We start from the raw sequence: 20,007 nt of genomic DNA on the forward strand, positions 1-20,007 counted from the left end.
CCCCACAGAGGTTTGCCCTCGCTTTTTCCCTTCCAAACCACATGCATGGCTTTTGAAACTACATAGACTGGAGCGTTCCTCACTTTGTCCAAGTCCCAGGAAAGCCTCCGCCCATTGCAGGTAAAAGTAGGCCTGGGGAGCAATTTTTAGACAGCTTTTTGCCCTCTGACTACTGCTCATTCATTTCCAAATGAATTCATTAGCACTCCATTGTTTTGGTATAAAAATCTTAAATGTTACTCGTCCTGGCCTGGGACTTTGTAATTCTGAAATCTTTGCCTTAAAGCGTAAAGAGCGATCCAGAGTACTCCAGATGACCATGAATGAGTCACTTTGTATGAGAACCTATGTTAAGTTGGCTTCCTGGTGCCCACTACAGTTAGCTTTTTTTTTAAATCAGGAATTAGTATCATTGAACTTTGGAAATCAGTTTTTCTTATCAAGAAGCCAGTAAAATTTTCATACTTTATTTTCCATTTACATTTTTTTTGGACAGGGAACCCAAATTCTTAGTGATCTCTAACAAAGAAAAATGTTAACTTATAACGTAATTTAAGTAATTGTGTTGTCCAGAGGCTATGTAGGTTAGATAACAGTTCATCCATAAAGCGGTCATCCCCATGTTTATCTGGTTGTCTCAGCAGAGTCTTTCCGATGCTTACTGTGGGCTTGTAGTGTGCTTAAAATAACAAAAAAAAAAACCCACCACCTGCATGCCAGATAAGACCCAAGCTAGAATTTCTAAACAGTTCTCCATAAAGGATTAATATCAAAATGGAAAGCAAACGAAAAATGGTATCTGATGCCAAGCCCTAACTAAACAATGGAATCCAACCCCCGGGCTCTGCAAAATAAACCCTTTGCATTTTGAACCTGTTTTGGTCACAGATCATTTCCTAGTATCGCAGATCAAATGAATGCTAACCACGGTCATCTTTGAGTTTAATATTTTCTCTGTTCTTTGGTGGCTTTTCCCTGATTGTTTGCTCACCTGAGATTGAGATCTCATATGCTTCTGTGCTAGTTGCTGGCTCCTTTCCAGAGCTTTAATGAATAACATGTTAAGTGCTAAAGTCACATGGCATTGTAGATCTGTTTGTAAGCTGATGCTTAGTTTATCTGAACAAATTGAGCTGTTTCTGTTTTTTTTTTTTTTTTTAAGTGAATGAGACTTACTCCCACAATGTTTGCTTTTCTTCTGTTTGTGCACTGATTTGTTAATTCTAGAACCTATTAAAAATATACTAAGTTCATATTCTGTTTACAGGTTTGTTGGAAGATTGAATATCTACAGACCGAATCATGAGAGCATAGCGAGGTTAGTCTTAATATAGACTACAGATTGTTTTTGGGAAGATGTTACCTCCGGATATTTTTATATATGTTGAAGTGCTTTCTTATGCATGGGGAAAGAATAGACAAGTTTATACAGGAGGCCTTAGAAACTTCTTTCCAGTGTTCGAGAGGGAATGACTGTAAATCTGTTAACTACTGTATGTAAGATGGCATATTGCAGTATCTCCCTCCAGGCCACAGAAATATTTTGATGTTTCAGGATGGAGAAAAAGGATGTAGTCAAGGAAAAATGTCTTTTGAAGGCCCCAGTGGAAAAATCTGGATCCCCCTTGCTTATCTGACCTAAAATTTGACCCCTAACTACCAGTAGCTCCTCAATATGATCTTGTAAGGGTTCAAAAGCAATCAGAACATAAGAAATTGCCATGCTGGGTCAAACCAAGGGTCCATCAAGCCCAGCATCCTGTTTCCAACAGTGGCCAAACCAGGCCACAAGAACCTGGCAATTACCTAAACACTAAGAAGATCCCATGCCACTGATGCAATTAATTCTTCAACAAACATCAAAATAAGGGAATGCTTGTGTAATGGTGATTTTGTGTACGGTGGCTATATTCAAGGGCAACCAATTTGAGGCTGTCCTTTTATTCGCCCCGTCTATTTCTCTTTATTATCGTAATCTTGCAGTAATATAATTTTTTAATAGCGATATTTTCTTTTTTCTTTTTGATAAAACCCCAACTCCCTGTTTGCTGAGGCGACCCGTGAGTAGATAAATGAATACTTATCGAGGCATCTGTCTTTACCGTCTTATCGAGGCATCTGTATTTACCGTGCTTCTGTTCGTGGGCGTCGCCCACGAACAGAAGCACGGTAAATACAAAATTGAAGATACACCAGCCACTGTGTACCCAGCAAGGACGCAGTAGCTACCCCTCCTGTAGCCCCTGAAGCAGGCACACCCGAGCCGAAACATGGCCCATGTCGGGCAAGCAGACGCGACCCTATAAGAAGGAATAGAGACAGATGCTTCGATAAGTATTCATTTATCTACTCACGGGTCGCCTCAGCAAACAGGGAGTTGGGGTTTTATCAAAAAGAAAAAAGAAAATATCGCTATTAAAAAATTATATTACTGCAAGATTACGATAATAAAGAGAAATAGACGGGGCGAATAAAAGGACAGCCTCAAATTGGTTGCCCTTGAATATAGCCACCGTACACAAAATCACCATTACACAAGCATTCCCTTATTTTGATGTTTGTTGAAGAATTATTACTGCAAGGGAAGAGGTTGGTTGATGTATACTGATGCAATTAATAGCAGTGGCTATTCCCTAAGTAAATTTGATTAATAGCTGTTAATGGACTTCTTCAAGAACTTATCCAAACCTCTTTTAAATCCAGCTACACTAACTGCACTAACCACTTCCTCAGGAAACAAATTCCAGAAAATTGTGCATTGAGTGAGAGAATTTCTCCGATTAGTCTTAAATGTGCTACTTGCTAACTTCATGGAGTGCCCCCTAGTCCTTCTATTATCCAAAAGTGTAAATAGCAGATTCATATCTACTCGTTCAAGACCTCTCATGATTTTAAAGACCTCTATCATATCCCCCTTCAGCCGTCTCTTCTCCAAGCTGAACAGCCCTAACCTCTTTAGCCAAAGAAATGAGTGAAAATAAATTGTTTTCTGTCCAGCATCTTCCAACTGGACAGCAGATTTTGCTAGAGATGTGACACATTATGTGCTACTGTGTAAAATATGATGTCATTTTTTATTAGGCCTTTGGGACAGGAAAACCTATTGTTGAAAGGAGCAACATTAAAGAATACCAAGAGGATTTATGGTAAAGATTTTTGTATAGCAGCACAGACACAAGTATAATGCCGGATAGTTCAAGAAATGTTTACTGGACTGCCTTAGCTTATTGCTGGATTGTTCTTAAAACTTTGCAGTACATCTGTACAGTAAACTGCAGAAATAGAGTAAACCAAGCCCATCCATTCTAGAAATGTTAGTAAAGTGTTTTGGTTATGTGCAGGTGTAGCTGTCTATACCGGAATGGAAACCAAAATGGCACTGAACTATCAAGGAAGTAGTCAAAAACGATCGGCTGTGGAGAAGTAAGCATTATTTTATTTTACATGTTTTTTATTCCGCCAAATAGATTTGTTTCTGTTTTTGTCATCTTTAAAAGCCGCCTATCCACAAAATGGCTTTATAAAGTATGCATGCAAGTTCACCCACATGTTACGTTCTTAATGCAGTAGGTGTAATTATTGTATGAATTTATGTGCGTACCATGGCATTTGCACACAAATTTTCAAAGCAAACTTCAAAATACAAGTTTTCTTTGAAAATTTGTGATAGTCATCGTGTAAATGGTATGCCCAGACTTTACCCCACTGCACTGAATTCTAAAACTACCCTCTCTAAAAAAAAATGTTGTCCTTGGCAGCATGTGAAGTAAAATCCAATAATTACATGCGGGCAAAGGAAAACAACGACCGAACAGTGCTTTAAGTTAAACAGTATTTTCTCAAGTGGCTGGCAATTGCACAAATACCTATTTAGCCTAAATATAGTAAGTAACTCAATATGCATATATACCCTATTCCTTAGTTATAATGTATCATGTAAATTATTTTGGTCCAAGCTAATTATTTTTCAGAAAACTGATCACATTATTGGACCTGACTTACATGATTTTGACCTATGATTAAATTAGTTTTCTCCATACACTGAATTAGCCATGACACATGGGGTGACATAATCCAAACAGACCTTTTTCTCATAGTACTTTTGCTTTACTAAACATGCGTGGGAGCTGTATCATGAACACCTCTATCTATTTTTTGTCCAAGCTCTTGCACGGGTGTTCTCTTATCTCTCCCTCTCACTCTCGCGCTCTTCCTCTCTCTCTCTCTCTCTCTCTCTCTCTCCCCAGCACTACCAAAGCTGAGGTCGTGCTTAGTCCCGTGATGCATCAGGGCCCGGTGCCTTTGAGAAGCATCAGTCGTCGGCACCATCATTGTAGTCAGAGCATTGGGTCTTGATTCAACTGACACAGCTGTTTGTTTTGTTGACTCATTCTGCATCAGATGCTTGGACACTTTGGGCCCCAATGCAATAGGTCCCTGGTGCTGTCAGCACACTTGAGAAGGGACCATCAGTAAGAAACCCAGAAGGGGATTCACTACAGTTACTTCCTACCATCTTAAGAGCTGTTTCTCCATCTAGGCTCCTTGAGCGCAAGGGCTTTGGTTGGCGATACCAAATCCAGTATGCTCCATGGTGCTTTTGATCTCTATGCATCCAACACTTTAGTTGACTTGGGTTAGTGGGAGCTTTCCAAGAAGAAGAGCCTATATTAGCCTCAGAAGTCTCTCTCCCCTGCCCCCCAACCCACCTGACTCCTGGTCAGTGGACACGACAGCCCATAGACCAAGTTGTGGAACTGGTGAAGACTTTCTTTGCCTCACTGGCAGCTTAGCGACAAGGAGGGCACTCTTCAACTTCTCCTGTCCAGAATATCAGTTTTGCTTCCTCGATTCCCCCTCGCCTCCACACCATGGTAGCTCCCATCAGAAGTTGCAGGGGCATGATCTAACCCCCAACCATCCCTTGCTGTAGAATCTAGTCAGTCCGAGGAAGGAACTCTATCACCACCATCTGGATCTTCCTCCAGGAATATTCCTCTCTGAAACAACTGAGGACAACTGATCGTCTCCATCATTATTGGGATCCTGGGTTAGTGTTCCATCATACCTTGGATTTGAAGAAGAATTTACAGGGATGCCCACTAGCTGATCTGCCAAAGCACTCTTCGCCAGCAGAAGACCTTTCTTATTCCAAATTCTTGGACAATTTAGGAAAGGTGTTGGGTGTCAGCATTTGCAAGGACAAGGAACCCCGCTCTGCAGTCTTTGGGTTTCTCCAGATTCCTGAAACCCAGTCCAAGCCCGGTGCATTTGATCCTATAGTATTTACAAACAAGAATGTGGGAGAATCCAGCATCTTGCCTCCCAGTAGCCAGAAAACTGGACCTTAAATAAAGAGTTCGGCAAACCCTGGGGTTCAGGGTAATTCACTGCTGCATATTTTAGTGGTAGTGGAATCAGCATTGAAGTGAGCAAAGAAAACTAGGATTTTCTCCAACACCCCATCAGGCAAGGACCATAGGCTGTTGGAAAATTTGGGGAAAAGGTTTTTCAGAGCTCAATGCTCAATGCCCACATTGTGGCCCACCAATTCTGTATGGTACAATTCTTAAATGATTGTCAAGCTGAAACCGTTTTTGGAATTGTTGAATAGAGAGCATATGGTCTATCCAGCAGGCTCTTCAGGACACAGGAGTGTGAGCATCATCTTCTCCACTCTGTATATGAATCATTTGATATAGGAGCCAGATCCTTAGCAGCGGTCATTAGAGCATGCTGAATGGCTTGGGTGAGAGCCAGCAGTCTGTGAGAGAACGTGCATGACAAACTGGCTGATGTACCCTGTTCTGGGGAGAGCCTCTTCAGAGGCAAACTCAGAGAAACAGTCGCCCAAATTAAGGAGCAATATGTTGCCATCCAGTCTCTCTTTTTTTTCCTGGCATCCTTATTTCTTTAAGTTTTCCTACTTCCAGAGACTCTCGTTCTGCAAATTTCAATAGTTTATACACCACCTGCTTCCACAGCCTACTGGCTTGCAGATAGCAGTAAGGTGCCAGTCTAAGATGCCACAACAAGCCCAGCCCAAGCCTATGCATAGCTTTTGACCGGACTTGACCCTCAAGCCATGACTTCTCTGGTTGTAGGGAGGATTCATCTCTACCTGGAGGAGTGGTGGAAGATCACCAACGACTACTGGGCCCTCAAAATTGTGGAGTCTGGTTATCATTTGTGTGTTCGCGCTTTCCAAGCACTGCACCATTTTTCGGCTTTTATTCCAAATCCGTCTCACTTGACCTTTCTCTGTCTCAAGGTGGAGTCACTGCTCAGCCAGCAGGCAATAGAATCTGTCTCACTCATGGCAGGGATTCTACTCCTGCTATTTCCATATCCCCAAGAAATAAGGAGGATTGAGACCTATCCTAGATTTATGAAGACTGAACCAAGAACCTGTTGCGGGAGAAGTTCAAAATGAGTGCCCTCCACACCATCCTACCCTTCAATCAAGCAGGGGTCTGAATATATGCCCTGGATTTGAAAGATGCATATCCTCACATACCCATACTTTTCTCCGATTGGCAATACTTTTGTTTTATTGTGGATTCGTCTTATTACTAGTACAAGATCATCCTTTTCAGGCTGTCAGCAGCCTGAGGATCTTCACCAAATGCCTAGCCATAGTAGCAGCATACCTTCAACTGGGGAGACCCCAAAATTGGCACTGTTTTTGGTTTCTAGGGGCACTAGATGTTCTGGGTTGGGGAGACCCTGCATTTGTTTGACTTGGTCGATAACTGTTTTTACTTGTTTTCTTTTACAGGATGGCAATTTTATAGAGCGAGCATAGTAACATAGTAATGATAGCAGCAAAGGACCAAATGGTTCATCCAGTCTGCCTAGCAAACTTCTTATGGTAATATCTCATGATGTGTAGGTCACCCCCATGTTTCTCTTAAAGAATAGTCCATGCAGTTACCCCCAATCCTTATGATAAGGGTAGTAATATTTACAATTAAAAACCAAGCAACTTTCAGAGCCATAAAAAATTACTGCTTGAAACATTTTTATTGGTTGGGGAGCCTTCCTGGAAATTCAGGCAATGCTGACATACTTTGCTTTTGGACTTGGCTATAAAAGCAGTCCCATGCTTTTTCCCTTATGGCTGCATATCAGTACCCCAGACCGTAAATGTCAGGGCCTGTTGGTTACCATCTGAATCCAATTCATCCCCCCCCCTCAAAGCAGAGAGTAGTATTGTAGTTGCGTTACAAGTATCAAAGCTTATTTGTGCTTCTGCTAAGGGTAGTAATGGTCGCACCTAGCGGGTTACCCCCATACACTCTTTTTCTTCATTTCTGTCCTCGAGCCTATCATTTCTCTCCTAGAAGAAATATTTCTTGATGTTGACTCTGTCTTCCTCCCCCCCCTGAAGTTTCATTTTGTGACCCCTAGTTCTACCGAGCAATAATTTTGTGATTTTATGGAAAATGGTGTGCTTCCTTAAAATATGTGGATTTTTCTGATTGGATGACCAAGGTTAACAAGAGGTATAAAAGTGGTAAGTTTTTAGTGGCTTTTGACCTCTTGGTTCCTGCCCTGTTCAGGGTGGGGTGTGTAAAAGGGACTTCCAAGGATGTAGTCATTGGGAATAGCTAGCCGAAAGGCTAGCTGTTCTGTGGACTCTCCCAGTGAGAGTGGGGCCCTGCAATGCTCTTCTCCTCAAGGGAAGAGCCCGAGGTCATTGTGTTGAGAAGTGTTCTTTTCCTTCCCCGGAAGAGTTGACACGAAACCATGTATTTATTTATTTAATAATTTTTATATACTGTCATTCAAGGACCATCAGAACAGTTTACAAGATTTTTGAGCGAAAAACAGTAAATGTTAAAAGAATACAAAAAACAATGTAAATATAAATAAAATACGTAAAATCAATAGAAGCAGGTAGCATCAAATAAGTTGCAAAAATAATATAATCATTATAAAGAGGTATATAATAAATAAGCAATAACATTCTCACAGAAGAAGATTAAATAATATGGTATATCATTAAGTGAAATGATTTGCCCATATCATGAAGGTTCCTGATGGAAACTGGGAGAGGATTATGTTGGATCCTGATAGGCCTTCATACATAACCATATCTTTACTTCCTTTCTAAATGTTTTTAAGTCTGGTTGAAGCCGTGTCTATTGGAAGGGAATTCCCGATTTTTGGGTCCTGCCAATGATAAAGCACAATCTCTTACTTGGCAGGGATGGGTGATTGCACAGAGGTGAATACTTAAGAGACGTTTGTTAGCAGAGTGGAGATTGCGTTGAGGGGAGTGCAATTGAATGGCGGCATTGAGCCAGTCAATTTGTTCACCATATATAATTTTGTGTAGAATGCATAATGTTTTATATTCAATTTGATACTTAACCAGTAACCAGTGTAATGATATTAGGATTGGAGTTATGTTGTCATGTTTCTTGGTTCCTGTTAGAAGTCTGGCTGCAGTGTTCTGTAAAATTTAGAGTGACGTATATTGGAAGTTGGTAAGCCAAGCAAGAGTGAATTATAGTAATCGATGTTTGCAAAGATTAGTAGTTGAAGTATCATTCTGAAGTAGGAAGGGTTTAGCAATGGTTTAATCATTTTAAAGTTTGAGTTTTGTTATATGCTTCCTTTTATTTTGGTGGAGATGTGTTTTTTGAGATTAAGTTCACAATCAATGATCACCTCTAGGTCACGAGTATGTGATATAGGATTTAGTTTAGTTGATTGGTTTTCTAGTTTTAAAGAAGGTAGATTGTTAGGCATGGGTCTTCTGTCTAATAAAATGATTTCAGTTTTATCAACTTTTAGTATAAGCTTCATATGGGATAATAACTGTTTAATGATTTCTAAATACATTGCTGTAATTTTATAGGTGGATTCAAGAGATTTTTGGATCGGAATGAGGATCTGTATATCTGCATAGATGTAATGAGCGAGTCTGAGTCCAGAAAGAAGGTGGCAGAGGGGAAGCATGTAAATATTGAATAACGTGGCGGAGAGTGCTGATCCTTGTGGTACTCCGGTGTGAAGTGTTATTTTGTCCGAGGTAGAATTTTTAATCATTACTTGAAAATGTCAGTTGGAAAGATAAGAAGTGAACCAATGTAGAGTTGTATTTGAAAGTCCAGTGATGAAGTATCAGCAAGACAGATTTTGGAAGGAGTCGAGTCCTAAATGAGGGAATTCTCAGAAGCCTGGAGGATGCCAGGGAAAACCTGCATGCAGTGGGGATCGAGTGGTGTGCAAGTGTTGGTGGCTGAAGACCAAGTAGTGTGAGTAAAGTTTTAGAACAGAAATTGTATTTGTTCCCTTTTGATTATGGTAGGGGTATGGCAAAGGTATAAACCCCATTCTTTACACAAAGGGTTGGTACTGAGATAACCTCAAAGTGGAATCTAGTAGACTACCGTCTGGGGCGCAGTGTAGTTTAATAGAAAAATCAATGGAGTATTAAGGGGAGTGAAATAGGAGTTGTGAACTGGAGAATTCCATTTCATGGAATGGGTAGGAAAAAAGGGGAGATGGTCTCAATATACATCTTGGATCATAATTGTGGTGGGAAAAGTAGTGATTCTGACTGTTTTGAATCCTATGAATTTCTGGGATATTCAGCATATACCTTTTTTATTTTTCCATATTGAAAATCCATACCATATATATAGTTGCTGGTTGGTGAATCCAGGAATAAAGTTAAGAATTTGAGTTTGAAAGTGGTGACTGCAGCTTTTTATTTAAGCCAGCACTAATAGGAAGCATGAGGCCAGAGTTCATGGAGCGCAGTTGCAGTGAGTCTTCCCTGTCTAGTCAGGAAACGATTTTGGGATTTTACCTAACAAAGTTTTCTCTGTATAGGTCCATGTCACCATCTGCATGTCCTATTTTAGGAACCCACTAAACAAATTTGCAAGGGATGGCCCCTTGAACAATAGGAAATCCCCTTCCATCATTTTATATACCCCAAGTAGGGGTTTCGGTTCCATTCATTAATAGGGGATTTGTGTCCTCCCTTATCTGGATGATTGACTAATGATGGTACCCTCCCAAGCCGAGATGTTGAATTCCCTGCAGAAGATGATACAGCTTCTTCAGTCACTGGTGTTCATTATCAACTTTGTCAAACTGAATCTTGTCCCTTCCCAAAGAATCAAGTCCATATGGGCATGGATATACTCTCTGGTGAAGAGGGTGTTCTTTCCATCGGAACATGTGTGTTTGCCTTTGGTCCTTTATCTGGAGCCTTATATAGAGGAATCAATTCCTGGCCAGGGAGTTGTTGGTTGTCCTGAGGCACATGGTGGAAGGGGATTTGTGTCATCCCTTATCTGGATGATTGACTAATGATGGTGCTCTCCCAAGCTGAGATGTTGAATTCCCTGCAGAAGATTATCTAGCTTCTTCAGTCACTGGTGTTCATTATAAACTTTGTCCCCATGACTCACCTCAACATGAAGATTCTCAAGAGTGATCTCCGTATTCACTGGGGTCGGTTACTTTAGCCATTGTTATCCCTAGTGAGGATCACACTCAGAAATGAAGCAATCTCTCCAATGTAGCTAGATGCAGACATCCTGGAGATGGGACCTCCCCTTTGGCTACTACCTCATCATGTGACACCAGCAATAGATGCATCCACTAGGGATGGGGCACACATATCTGGATCCTTTCAGGACCAAAGGAACCTGGTCGCCAACGGAACCTCTGATTCAAATCAGTATTCTGGAGCTATGAGCTATCAGATGTGCATTGAGAGATTTTTCTCATCTCCTTCAGAGAAAGAGAATTCTGATCCAAACCAACAACCAGGTAGCAATGTTCTGTGTCAACAAGCAAGGGGGCACAGGGTCACGGACCATCTTCCAAGAATCCCTGAGAATTTGGGAGTGAGCTTGTAGCCACAAAGCCTCTTGCAAACAACCTACCTTCACATGATCTCCAACATGTTGATGGGTCACCTCAGCAGAGTGTCTCATCTGCATGAGTGGTTTCTAGATCAAACAGTGGCAGACAGTTTATTTGATGTCTGGGATTGCCTGAAGATCAAATTGTTCACATCAGAAGTCAACAGGAAAGTAGAAAGACTCTGCTCCATTCTTCAAAGCAAGTTCAGGTCTGTGCCGGATGCTTTTTTGATTAAATGAGATACAGATCTACTGTACTCTTTTCCACCATGTTTGTTGGTAGCCAGAGCAGTGCAGAAAACACTTAAGAATCAGATGCTTGATCCTCATTGCATGGCCCAGATAAGTGTGGTTCTCTTACTTTGTCCAGTTGTCCCCTGATCTCTGTGATTCAATCCAATTTTAAATCAGGAGAATAGTCATCTAAACCTTCCCTTTTTCAAGTTGATGGTATGGATGTTGAGGACTCGCTAATCTTATTGCTATTATCTGAGGAAGTTGAGGATATTGTAATCTCTGCCTTATAGTTTTAAGCAAAAAAGATTTTCATTTTGGTATCAAGCAAGCTCCCTAGACTCTTCCCTGTGAGCCAAAGCAGTTGCTCAAGTACTTATTCTCCCTCTTCTCCTTGGGACTCAGTACATCATCAGTCAAAGTACATCTGTGCCATTCAGCTTACCATGTTCAAGTGGATAGAAAACAGATGTCTGGAAGACAGTTTTCCTAGTTGATATGTCGGTGGAAGAGTCGGTGAGCTTCAGACATTGGTACATTACTCACCCTACAGCAGTTTTTCCACAACAGAGTGGTGCTCCACCCTCATCCCATGTTTCTGCCAAATGTGTTTTCGGCTTTTATTTATTTATTTATCTATCTATCTATCTATCTATCTATTTATTTATTTATTTATTTGACAGCGTTTCTAGACAGACATTAAAGTACACATCATATCGGTTTACATAATAACTAAAGGAGGAAAGTACAAAAAACAGGGATGGGGGGAGGACAACTGATAGAGTTCCAACAGCGGAAACTGAACAAATTGCACATGAAGGGGAGATGACCCTCCTTTCACTTGACTACAAAGGGCTTAGCTTATTTAAAGAGAACTTAACCACATTGTCAGGCTTCTCAACTCTTCGTCTCTTACAATCCTAACAGACTGGAAATAGCTAGAGATGTGAATCGTGTCCTCGATCGTCTTAACGATCGATTTCGGCTGGGAGGGGGAGGGAATCGTATCGTCGCCGTTTGGGTGTTGAGTATCGTGAAAATCGTTAAAATCGTGAACCGGCACACTAAAACCCCCTAAAACCCACCCCCGACCCTTTAAATTAAATCCCCCACCCTCCCGAACCCCCCCCCAAATGCCTTAAATTACCTGGGGGTCCAGCGGCGGTCAGTAGCTAAATCGGGGGAAGGGGGAGGGCAGGAAAACCGGCACACTAAAACACCCTAAAACCCACCCCCGACCCTTTAAATTAAATCCCCCACCCTCCCGAACCCCCCCCAAATGCCTTAAATTACCTGGGGGTCCAGCAGCGGTCCGTAGCTAAATCGGGGGAAGGGGGAGGGCAGGAAAACCGGCACACTAAAACACCCTAAAACCCACCCCCGACCCTTTAAATTAAATCCCCACCCTCCCGAACCCCCCCCCAAATGCCTTAAATTACCTGGGGGTCCAGCGGCGGTCCGGAACGGTCTCCTGCAATTGAATCGTGTTGTCTTCAGCCGGCGCCATTCTGCGCCGCCATTTTGCAAAATGCCGGCACAAAATGGCGGCGGCCATAGACCAACACGATTCGACTGCAGGAGGTCGTTCCGGACCCCCGCTGGACTTTTGGCAAGTCTTGTGGGGGTCAGGAGGCCCCCCCAAGCTGACCAAAAGTCCCTGGGGGTCCAGCGGGGGTCCGGGAGCGATTTCCTGCCGCGAATCGTTTTCCGTACGGAAAATGGCGCCGGCAGGAGATCGACTGCAGGAGGTCGTTCAGCCGGTCTATGGCGGTCTATGGCCGTCGCCATTTTGCACCGCCATTTTGCAAAATGGCGGCGCAGAATGGCGCTGGCTGAAGACAACACGATTCAATTGCAGGAGACCGTTTCGGACCGCCGCTGGACCCCCAGGTAATTTAAGGCATTTGGGGGGGGTTCGGGAGAGTGGGGGGATTTAATTTAAAGGGTCGGGGGTGGGTTTTAGGGTGTTTTAGTGTGCCGGTTTTCCTGCCCTCCCCCTTCCCCCGATTTACGATTTTTTGACGATAAATCGGGGGAATTGGTATTGTATCGTGGCCCTAACGATTTTTGACGATTTAAAATATATCGGACAATATTTTAAATCGTCAAAAAACGATTCACATCCCTAGAAATAGCAGTTGCCAAGCACATGTTGTCCAACTGGCTAGGGGACTGTATCACACTTTATGTTCTAGCTGGCCTTCAGATCAGACTCTTGTCAAGGCTCAAGTGAGTGCTATGGCTCACATGCAGGTCATTCCTATTGAAGACATTTCCATAGCTGCAACTTGGTCATCAGTTCACACTTTCATGTCCCTCTAGTGTCGGGACAATATTTCAAGAAGTGACAGTAACTTTGGATGAGCAGTTTTGCACAGCCTGTTCACCAAGTAGTCTATTCTCCATGGGAGGAGGGTGGGGTCCAGGTTGTTTTTCAGTAAGTGTTCCGTAGTGCAACACTTAGCCAGGATATGTAGAGTGTCTCAAACTAATTCAGCCCTGCTTGTCTACTGTTATGTTTTAGTAAGAATGTGAACCCTGGGCTGAGATGAGAGGTGTCTCTGCTCACAGGGAGGAGCCCTGTGAGCCTCACCGTCAGCAGGCGTAGTCTTCAGTGGCGTGGGACACAGCTAGAAATAGAGACTTTATTATGAAGGAAGGAAAAAGTAATGTCTACAGAATTGGAGTAGTAGTACAGTCCTGAGCAATGGGGAATACCCAGAGCGAGGCCACAGAGGACAAGATCCAGTAGTGTCCTGCGGAGCGGGGTACGCCGGGGATCCCCTCTGAGTGTAGGTACCTCAGGAATACAGATCTGGTAGTGGCCTGCGGTGCGGAGTATGCCTGTATAGACATACGCTAAGTATGTCTATACAGTAGCTGTTGAAGAACCTGGTAGAGATGCCGGAACCCGGAAGTGGCTTCTGTAGATGGCGTGTCTATATTCTGCAGAGCAGGAAAGCTGAATGGCCTCTACTGAAGAAAGCCGGTAGTGACCCGAGGCTCGGCGTACACCTTGTGAAATCCTTGATACAGTTCGTATGGTAGAAGTCAGTAGAGGTACTCACAATAGATGGTTCCTGAGGAAAGAGAGAGACCTGAGAAGCAGGTCTAGTAGCAGTCAGGCAGGTAGGCCCTCCGAGGAGCGGATAGCCGGGAACACAGGGGAGCCCCTGAGGAGCGGGTACTCAGAGCGATAGATGCCAAGACCAAGTCAGGAACAGGAAGCCCTTGAATGAGGTGGATTCAGCAAGACAGAACTCCTTGCTAATTCGAGGAAGGCAAGGGATGGTCAGATTAAGTACACTAGCGGGTTGACATCATCGGGAGGGGATGCCCCTGAGGTTCCCACCACGATGTGTTCAACAGAGGTACTTGTGTGCACGTGCCCGCGCGCACCTAGGTAATTCCGGGTCCAAGATGGCGGCCGGCTGTGCCGGGAACACCGTAGAGGTCGATGGGGATTAGCAGAGACAGCCATTGTTCCCAGACTTGATGGAGCGAGGAAAAAAGAGGTGAGCATGAGAGGTTGCAGCCGTCTGCGACCAATAGGCGTAACATCTACACAGAAAGCAAGTTTGCTTTTTGGAAATAGGATTCTCCATAGATAGTAAGATGACTTAGCTATGCCTCCCTGGAGAGTCAATTACCAAGCTAAAGCTAAGCTCTACAGTCAGCTGAGGGGCTCACAAGGCAGTGCCTGTGCAGGAACTCTTTTATGCAAGCTCAGTAAAGCGAAAGCTGTGTGATCCAGACGAGAAGGGTCCTTTCTGTGCTGTCGGATAATGTCACCCCATGTATTATGGCTAATTCATTCTGTTGTCTACAAAAAACCTTGAATATGGAAAGCAAACTTGCTTTATTTTTTAGGCCTGACGGTTTTTCTGCCTTCTTTTCTTTGATCAAAACCAGCCTCTGTTAGGCTGCGCTGCAATGCCATGAGCCTTTATTTTGCACCTGAATCGAGGCATATTTCACCTTGTGTTTATCCTCCTCCCAATTCATCCAGTCATCACAGTGACAGACAGGGTCCACAAACCATGTTTCTTTGGAGCTTGGCACATGAAACCTTCAGCCTGACCCTGGGTATTGCCAGTGAGTGATTACTGAAAATCCCACCTCTGCCCCTTTCAAACCTGCCAGGGCTGTGTATTGTGCCTGGGAGGGAGCAAAAGCTTGATCCGGAAATCTATTCTAGGATGGATAAGATAAAGGAGAGCTTTCTTAGCAGCCACTCTGTTCTGTAGCAATCCTTATCAAATTGCCCAAGAAGGGTGGAGTAGTACAGGATAAAAGTGTCCTGGCAAGGGACATGGGATATCTAACCACCACATTCAGTATTCACATGTGTACTTCACACACCAAATAATGAAAAGATTTCCTGTTCTTGAACTAAAGACTTCTCCCCATTCATGAAGCTACATACATGCAGTCATTTACAGCCATCATGTTAGGTAGCCTGGCCATGTTATAAAAAAAAAAATCCCTTTTGAGGCAGCTGGATATTGAAATAATATCCTAATTTGTCTGAGCGCAGGGCCTGTAGTACTTGATGGAAAAATCTGGAGAAAGGTTTTGCTCTATTTTACCCACTGTGGTTTGAAAAGACCCAGAGGTGAGAAAATGTAATGAGCTCCAGTCGGACAAGCTTAGGTGTGGCACGAGACCTGACTGAGGAGCAGGGTCAGGTTGTATAGGGCTGTAATGGCCCTTGAGCTCAAGTGGTTACATGCTGATGACGTTTTCCTCTGACCGGCCCTGTAATGTGGCCATAGCTTTCTCCTTGCTCTTCTTTGTTGATCTGATCTCTTGCTGTCCGAGACTCTACCCCCTTTGAGCTCTCCTTCCTCCTCCTCTCCTCAATCTGTCCTCTATATTGCCTCCTGTTTTCCCTCTGTGTTTCCTTTCAGCACCACCACCTTGCTCTAACTCAGGGGTGGGCAATTCCGGTCCTCGAGGGCTGCAAACCAGTCGGGTTTTCAGGATATCCTTAATGAATATGCATGAAAGAGACCTGCATTCACACTGCCTCAGTTGTATGCAAATCTATTTCATGCATATTCATTAGGGGTATCCTGAAAACCCGACTGGTTTGCAGCCCTCGAGGACCGGACTTGCCCACCCCTGCTCTAACTCGTGCTCTCCCCCTCCATCTCCCCCTTCTCCTAGCACAGCTGCTTCTGCTCTATCAACCACATCTCCTCTATCTAAAACCCATAAAACATGCTAGTAACTGAGCTCTCTTATATAGCGCACACACCAAAAATGTTAATTCCTACTCCAAGGCAGGTGTTACATTTTAGGTCTTAGTGTGTGTTTGCTAAATAACACACAGAGGAGGGCATACCCTGATATTTTTGTACTCCTGGTAAATCCTAATTAGCATTTGGCATTTCTTTGTTGTGCTTAAACTTTAGCAGGTACACACTCATGTCTTCTAGGACCAGTTTAACATGCACAGTAGGGCCTTGGCGGGGGTCCTTTCGCAGATAAAACCTAGTTTTATGCACGCAAGTGGCTCTTTGAAAATAGCCCTGGTGCATATGCACCTAAAAGTATGTGCAAAACACGGTATCACATGTATTTTTACTTTGCTTAATAGGAATTCCAGAAGGGTGGAGTTGTGACTTTAACGCGTACTTTTTTTGGTTTTAAAAAGTATGCTCCTAAGTTACCTCTGCACCGGGCTTGGAGGAGGTATAACTTTTAGTGGTACTCTGTGCACGCAAAGTCATGCATATAAAATACTCTGTGAAGTCTGCATGTGCAATTTCCAAGCAGAATTTACTGCTGCGCGGGCTCGTTCACCACTCTTTTGTGCGCCCACTAAGCTTTCGTGCTTGGTCCTCTTAGCGTATTCTATTCAGATTTATATAAAGGCGGGTGCATATACTGCACAAGCTTAAAATGCATAACATTTAGCAATCACCAAGAGGAATGATCTGCAAAAACTTTATTTTAATGTTTGTTATGGAGCTCAAGTTATTAGTTTCTCATTTGTGGGTATTGAAAAAAAATTACAAATCCTCCAATGGAGGAAGGAGGGCAATAGATTTGCATGTCGTTTTGGATTAGGAACAATAAAAGCTTTTGTTTTCAGTTTTGGATTAATTTTGCTCTGTTTATGAAAACAGTTAAATGTTTTTTATATCAGACACCTTTACTAACCACTGTAGTTGCATGTGTGTTATTTATAGCTTTTTATGATATGTAATTATCTGGTATATTTAAGGTAATGCTTGTGTCAGTGTCATCCTGTTTAGCATGAAATACTGTGTTATGTTGGCTTCCCTCACCTTCATAAGAATTGGGCTTAACTGTTTTATAATAAAGTTAATTGATTTTACTTTAAAAGCTTCCAAGAATGAGGTTCCTTCTGTTTTTGGCTGCTAGTTTCTTAACCTTGTACTGTCCTGACTGATCCTCCCTCCTGTGGTAAGTGATTATGGAGGGTTTTTAAGAAAAGCTGTTTTGCTTATTTTTGTCAATCTTTTCAGTTATAAGAGAACTTAGAAGCCTTTAGTCCATGTTTACAGCAAAATAGTGTTACTTTGAAACAATATTTTGAACATTCCCAAACATAAATTAGATGCAGAATAATGCAGCGACACAAATATTCAGAATAATGAAGAACCTGATTTAGAAAAGGCTTCTTCTCTAAGTCTGTATAAAGAAGGCCCAGGATTCAGAGATCACATTGGATTAATATTTGTAATGGGTGGCAATGCAGAAAACACTGGAGGCGCATCACACAGCCTGGCGGGCAGAGATTCTTAATGCTTAATTGTTTTTTTCAGGTCTATCAATGCTTTTTTGATAGTGTATCTGTTCATCCTGATCTCCAAGGCTACAGTGTGCACTACGTTAAAATATGTCTGGCAAAGCACCCCATCCAATGACGAACCTTGGTATAATGAAAAAACAAAGAAAGAAAAAGAAGCATTTAAGGTAAACTGGTTTTCATCAGGGTCTGCCATCTGAGATTGTTTGCTCAGAGGTTCGATGTATGTTAGAATCACTGCTATGTCTTTCAGAGAAGAAGACTTCCAAACCAGAATGGCATATGTTCTCAGTCTATCTGCCGTTTTCTGCTTTTTTTTTTGCTGCCATTCACCACTCGTTCTGTAACTATTGACCTTTGGTAGACTGGTCACGTTCTCTCAGGGCTAGAAAGACGATGGTCTTCAATGTCCTGGGTTTGTTGAAGGCATCATTGCTCCTTGGCAAAGATGCTAGACAACTATCCTTGGCATCATCCATTCCAAGCTGATTTTCTGCCTCCTTTCTGCAAATCTGCAGTGATTGGGAGCTAAGGACTTGATCTTTGTTTTGGATTTATTTATGATGTCACAGGTGGAAAAGTATTAACTAATGAAGACTATTGCACTGTTGGGCAAGCCTGAAGAAGACACTTCCAGAGACCATGAAATATTATACTTAGGTATCATGTCCGGTAATTCTGGGCAAGCTTTCTGGCACTTTTCACTGCCATGAAATTAATTCTGTCCGTGCATTTTTTTTTCTTTTGCTCTTGACGTGTTTCTCTATATGAAAAAGTCAAACCTTAAGAAACTTACTAAATAAATTAATTCATGCATTTTCAAAAGCAGAATGTAACACAGCAATAAAAAATGCCTCCTATTTGGCATGCTTGACCATTCAGTACTGGCAATGCCAAGTAAATGTTCTCCTGTTGTGTCCCTATGGAACATTAAAACATCTGACCACTGTTAACCCAGCAGGGGGGTCAATAAGCTTACTGCTCAGACCTGCTCTACATAGTTTACCAAAGACAGGAGAGTAAGTGAATTAAAATGAAAAAAAAGGATGCAGCAGATGGTGATAGAAATCTTCATGGGTCAGATAACTTTTGGATTAACATAATGAAGGGAGCAAGGCTCTTACCTATATAAGAAACTCCCTCAGAACACCCTAAAGGACGGCCCATAGTTGTCTGTCCTGGTCCTTCCTCCCTAAGAGCAAGGGATTCTGAGTTAGAGAGGCTCCCTTTAGCTGAGGAAGAGCAGGGTCCAGAGGGTTAGGTGGGCCCCTGGAGGAAGAAGGAAGCATCGAGAGAGGGAATTGCATTAAACTGTAAGTGGCATTATCACGCTTGTTTGTTGAACTGCATAGAATAGCAAAGTTGCCTTGGCTGTTACTTGCTACAGATAAAGAGATTTATAAAACATTTTTCCAGAGTCCAGCTTGAAGTCTGGGAACCCTCTGTTCGCTCGGTGCCACACATGTCTAGAGCCTTTAAAGGGGCAATAAGCAAACCAGACTTCCTGGACTGAGTAATTGCAAATAATGATTTTAGGAAAGAGGCAATGATTTGTGAACATTAGCTATTAACTTTTTATTGTTTGGATTATTCAGTGGTAGCTGAAGGCAGCTCTATGCGGTATGTATTTCCCTTTTCCTCAGAGGGTTTACAGTGTAAAAATTGTATTTACTAAACTGCATTGGCCAGTTACTTCGCAGTAAACAGCATTTACCACTCAGTAAATGCTTTAATTCAGTGATTAATGCACGGTATTTAAAATGCCATGCATTATATTACACCAAATAATGCATAAATGGTAATGAGCTGCCTAGCATGCAAAAGCTTGGCAAAGCAGCTCATGACTAGTAAGTTTTATGGTAATAAAATAACATGTCTTGCCTGAAAAATTGCAAGCTTCATTATTTTCAGGAATGATAGCTATAACTCAAGATTCCCTGTACGTACCCTCCCTTCCAGCAGATGGAGACAGAGAAAAACTTTAAGAGCACCCCCTCAGAGTAGTGGTGTATCTGCGACTCTTCAGTATTTCTCTGCGGTCCTGATCTAAAACAAAAAAAAGGGGGAAGTCTTTCAGTTAGGGACTTTTTGTTTTTTCCT

At 42.5% G+C, this 20,007-nt stretch overlaps 1 protein-coding gene across 4 annotated transcripts in view; it reads left to right on the forward strand.

The window, feature by feature from the left end:
• Positions 1–20,007, forward strand: part of ATP11C (ATPase phospholipid transporting 11C) — a 365,103-nt gene that overhangs the window by 160,725 nt on the left and 184,371 nt on the right. For all 4 annotated transcript variants that reach the window (XM_029607769.1, XM_029607770.1, XM_029607772.1 and 1 more), the window contains 4 exons: positions 1,268–1,318; positions 3,082–3,146; positions 3,342–3,423; positions 17,924–18,074. In XM_029607769.1, coding sequence (XP_029463629.1) covers positions 1,268–1,318; positions 3,082–3,146; positions 3,342–3,423; positions 17,924–18,074 — 349 coding nt within the window. The remainder of the gene's footprint in view (positions 1–1,267; positions 1,319–3,081; positions 3,147–3,341; positions 3,424–17,923; positions 18,075–20,007) is intronic.

This window comes from Rhinatrema bivittatum, chromosome 6 (assembly GCF_901001135.1).
Source record: "Rhinatrema bivittatum chromosome 6, aRhiBiv1.1, whole genome shotgun sequence".
NCBI lineage: Eukaryota > Metazoa > Chordata > Amphibia > Gymnophiona > Rhinatrematidae > Rhinatrema > Rhinatrema bivittatum.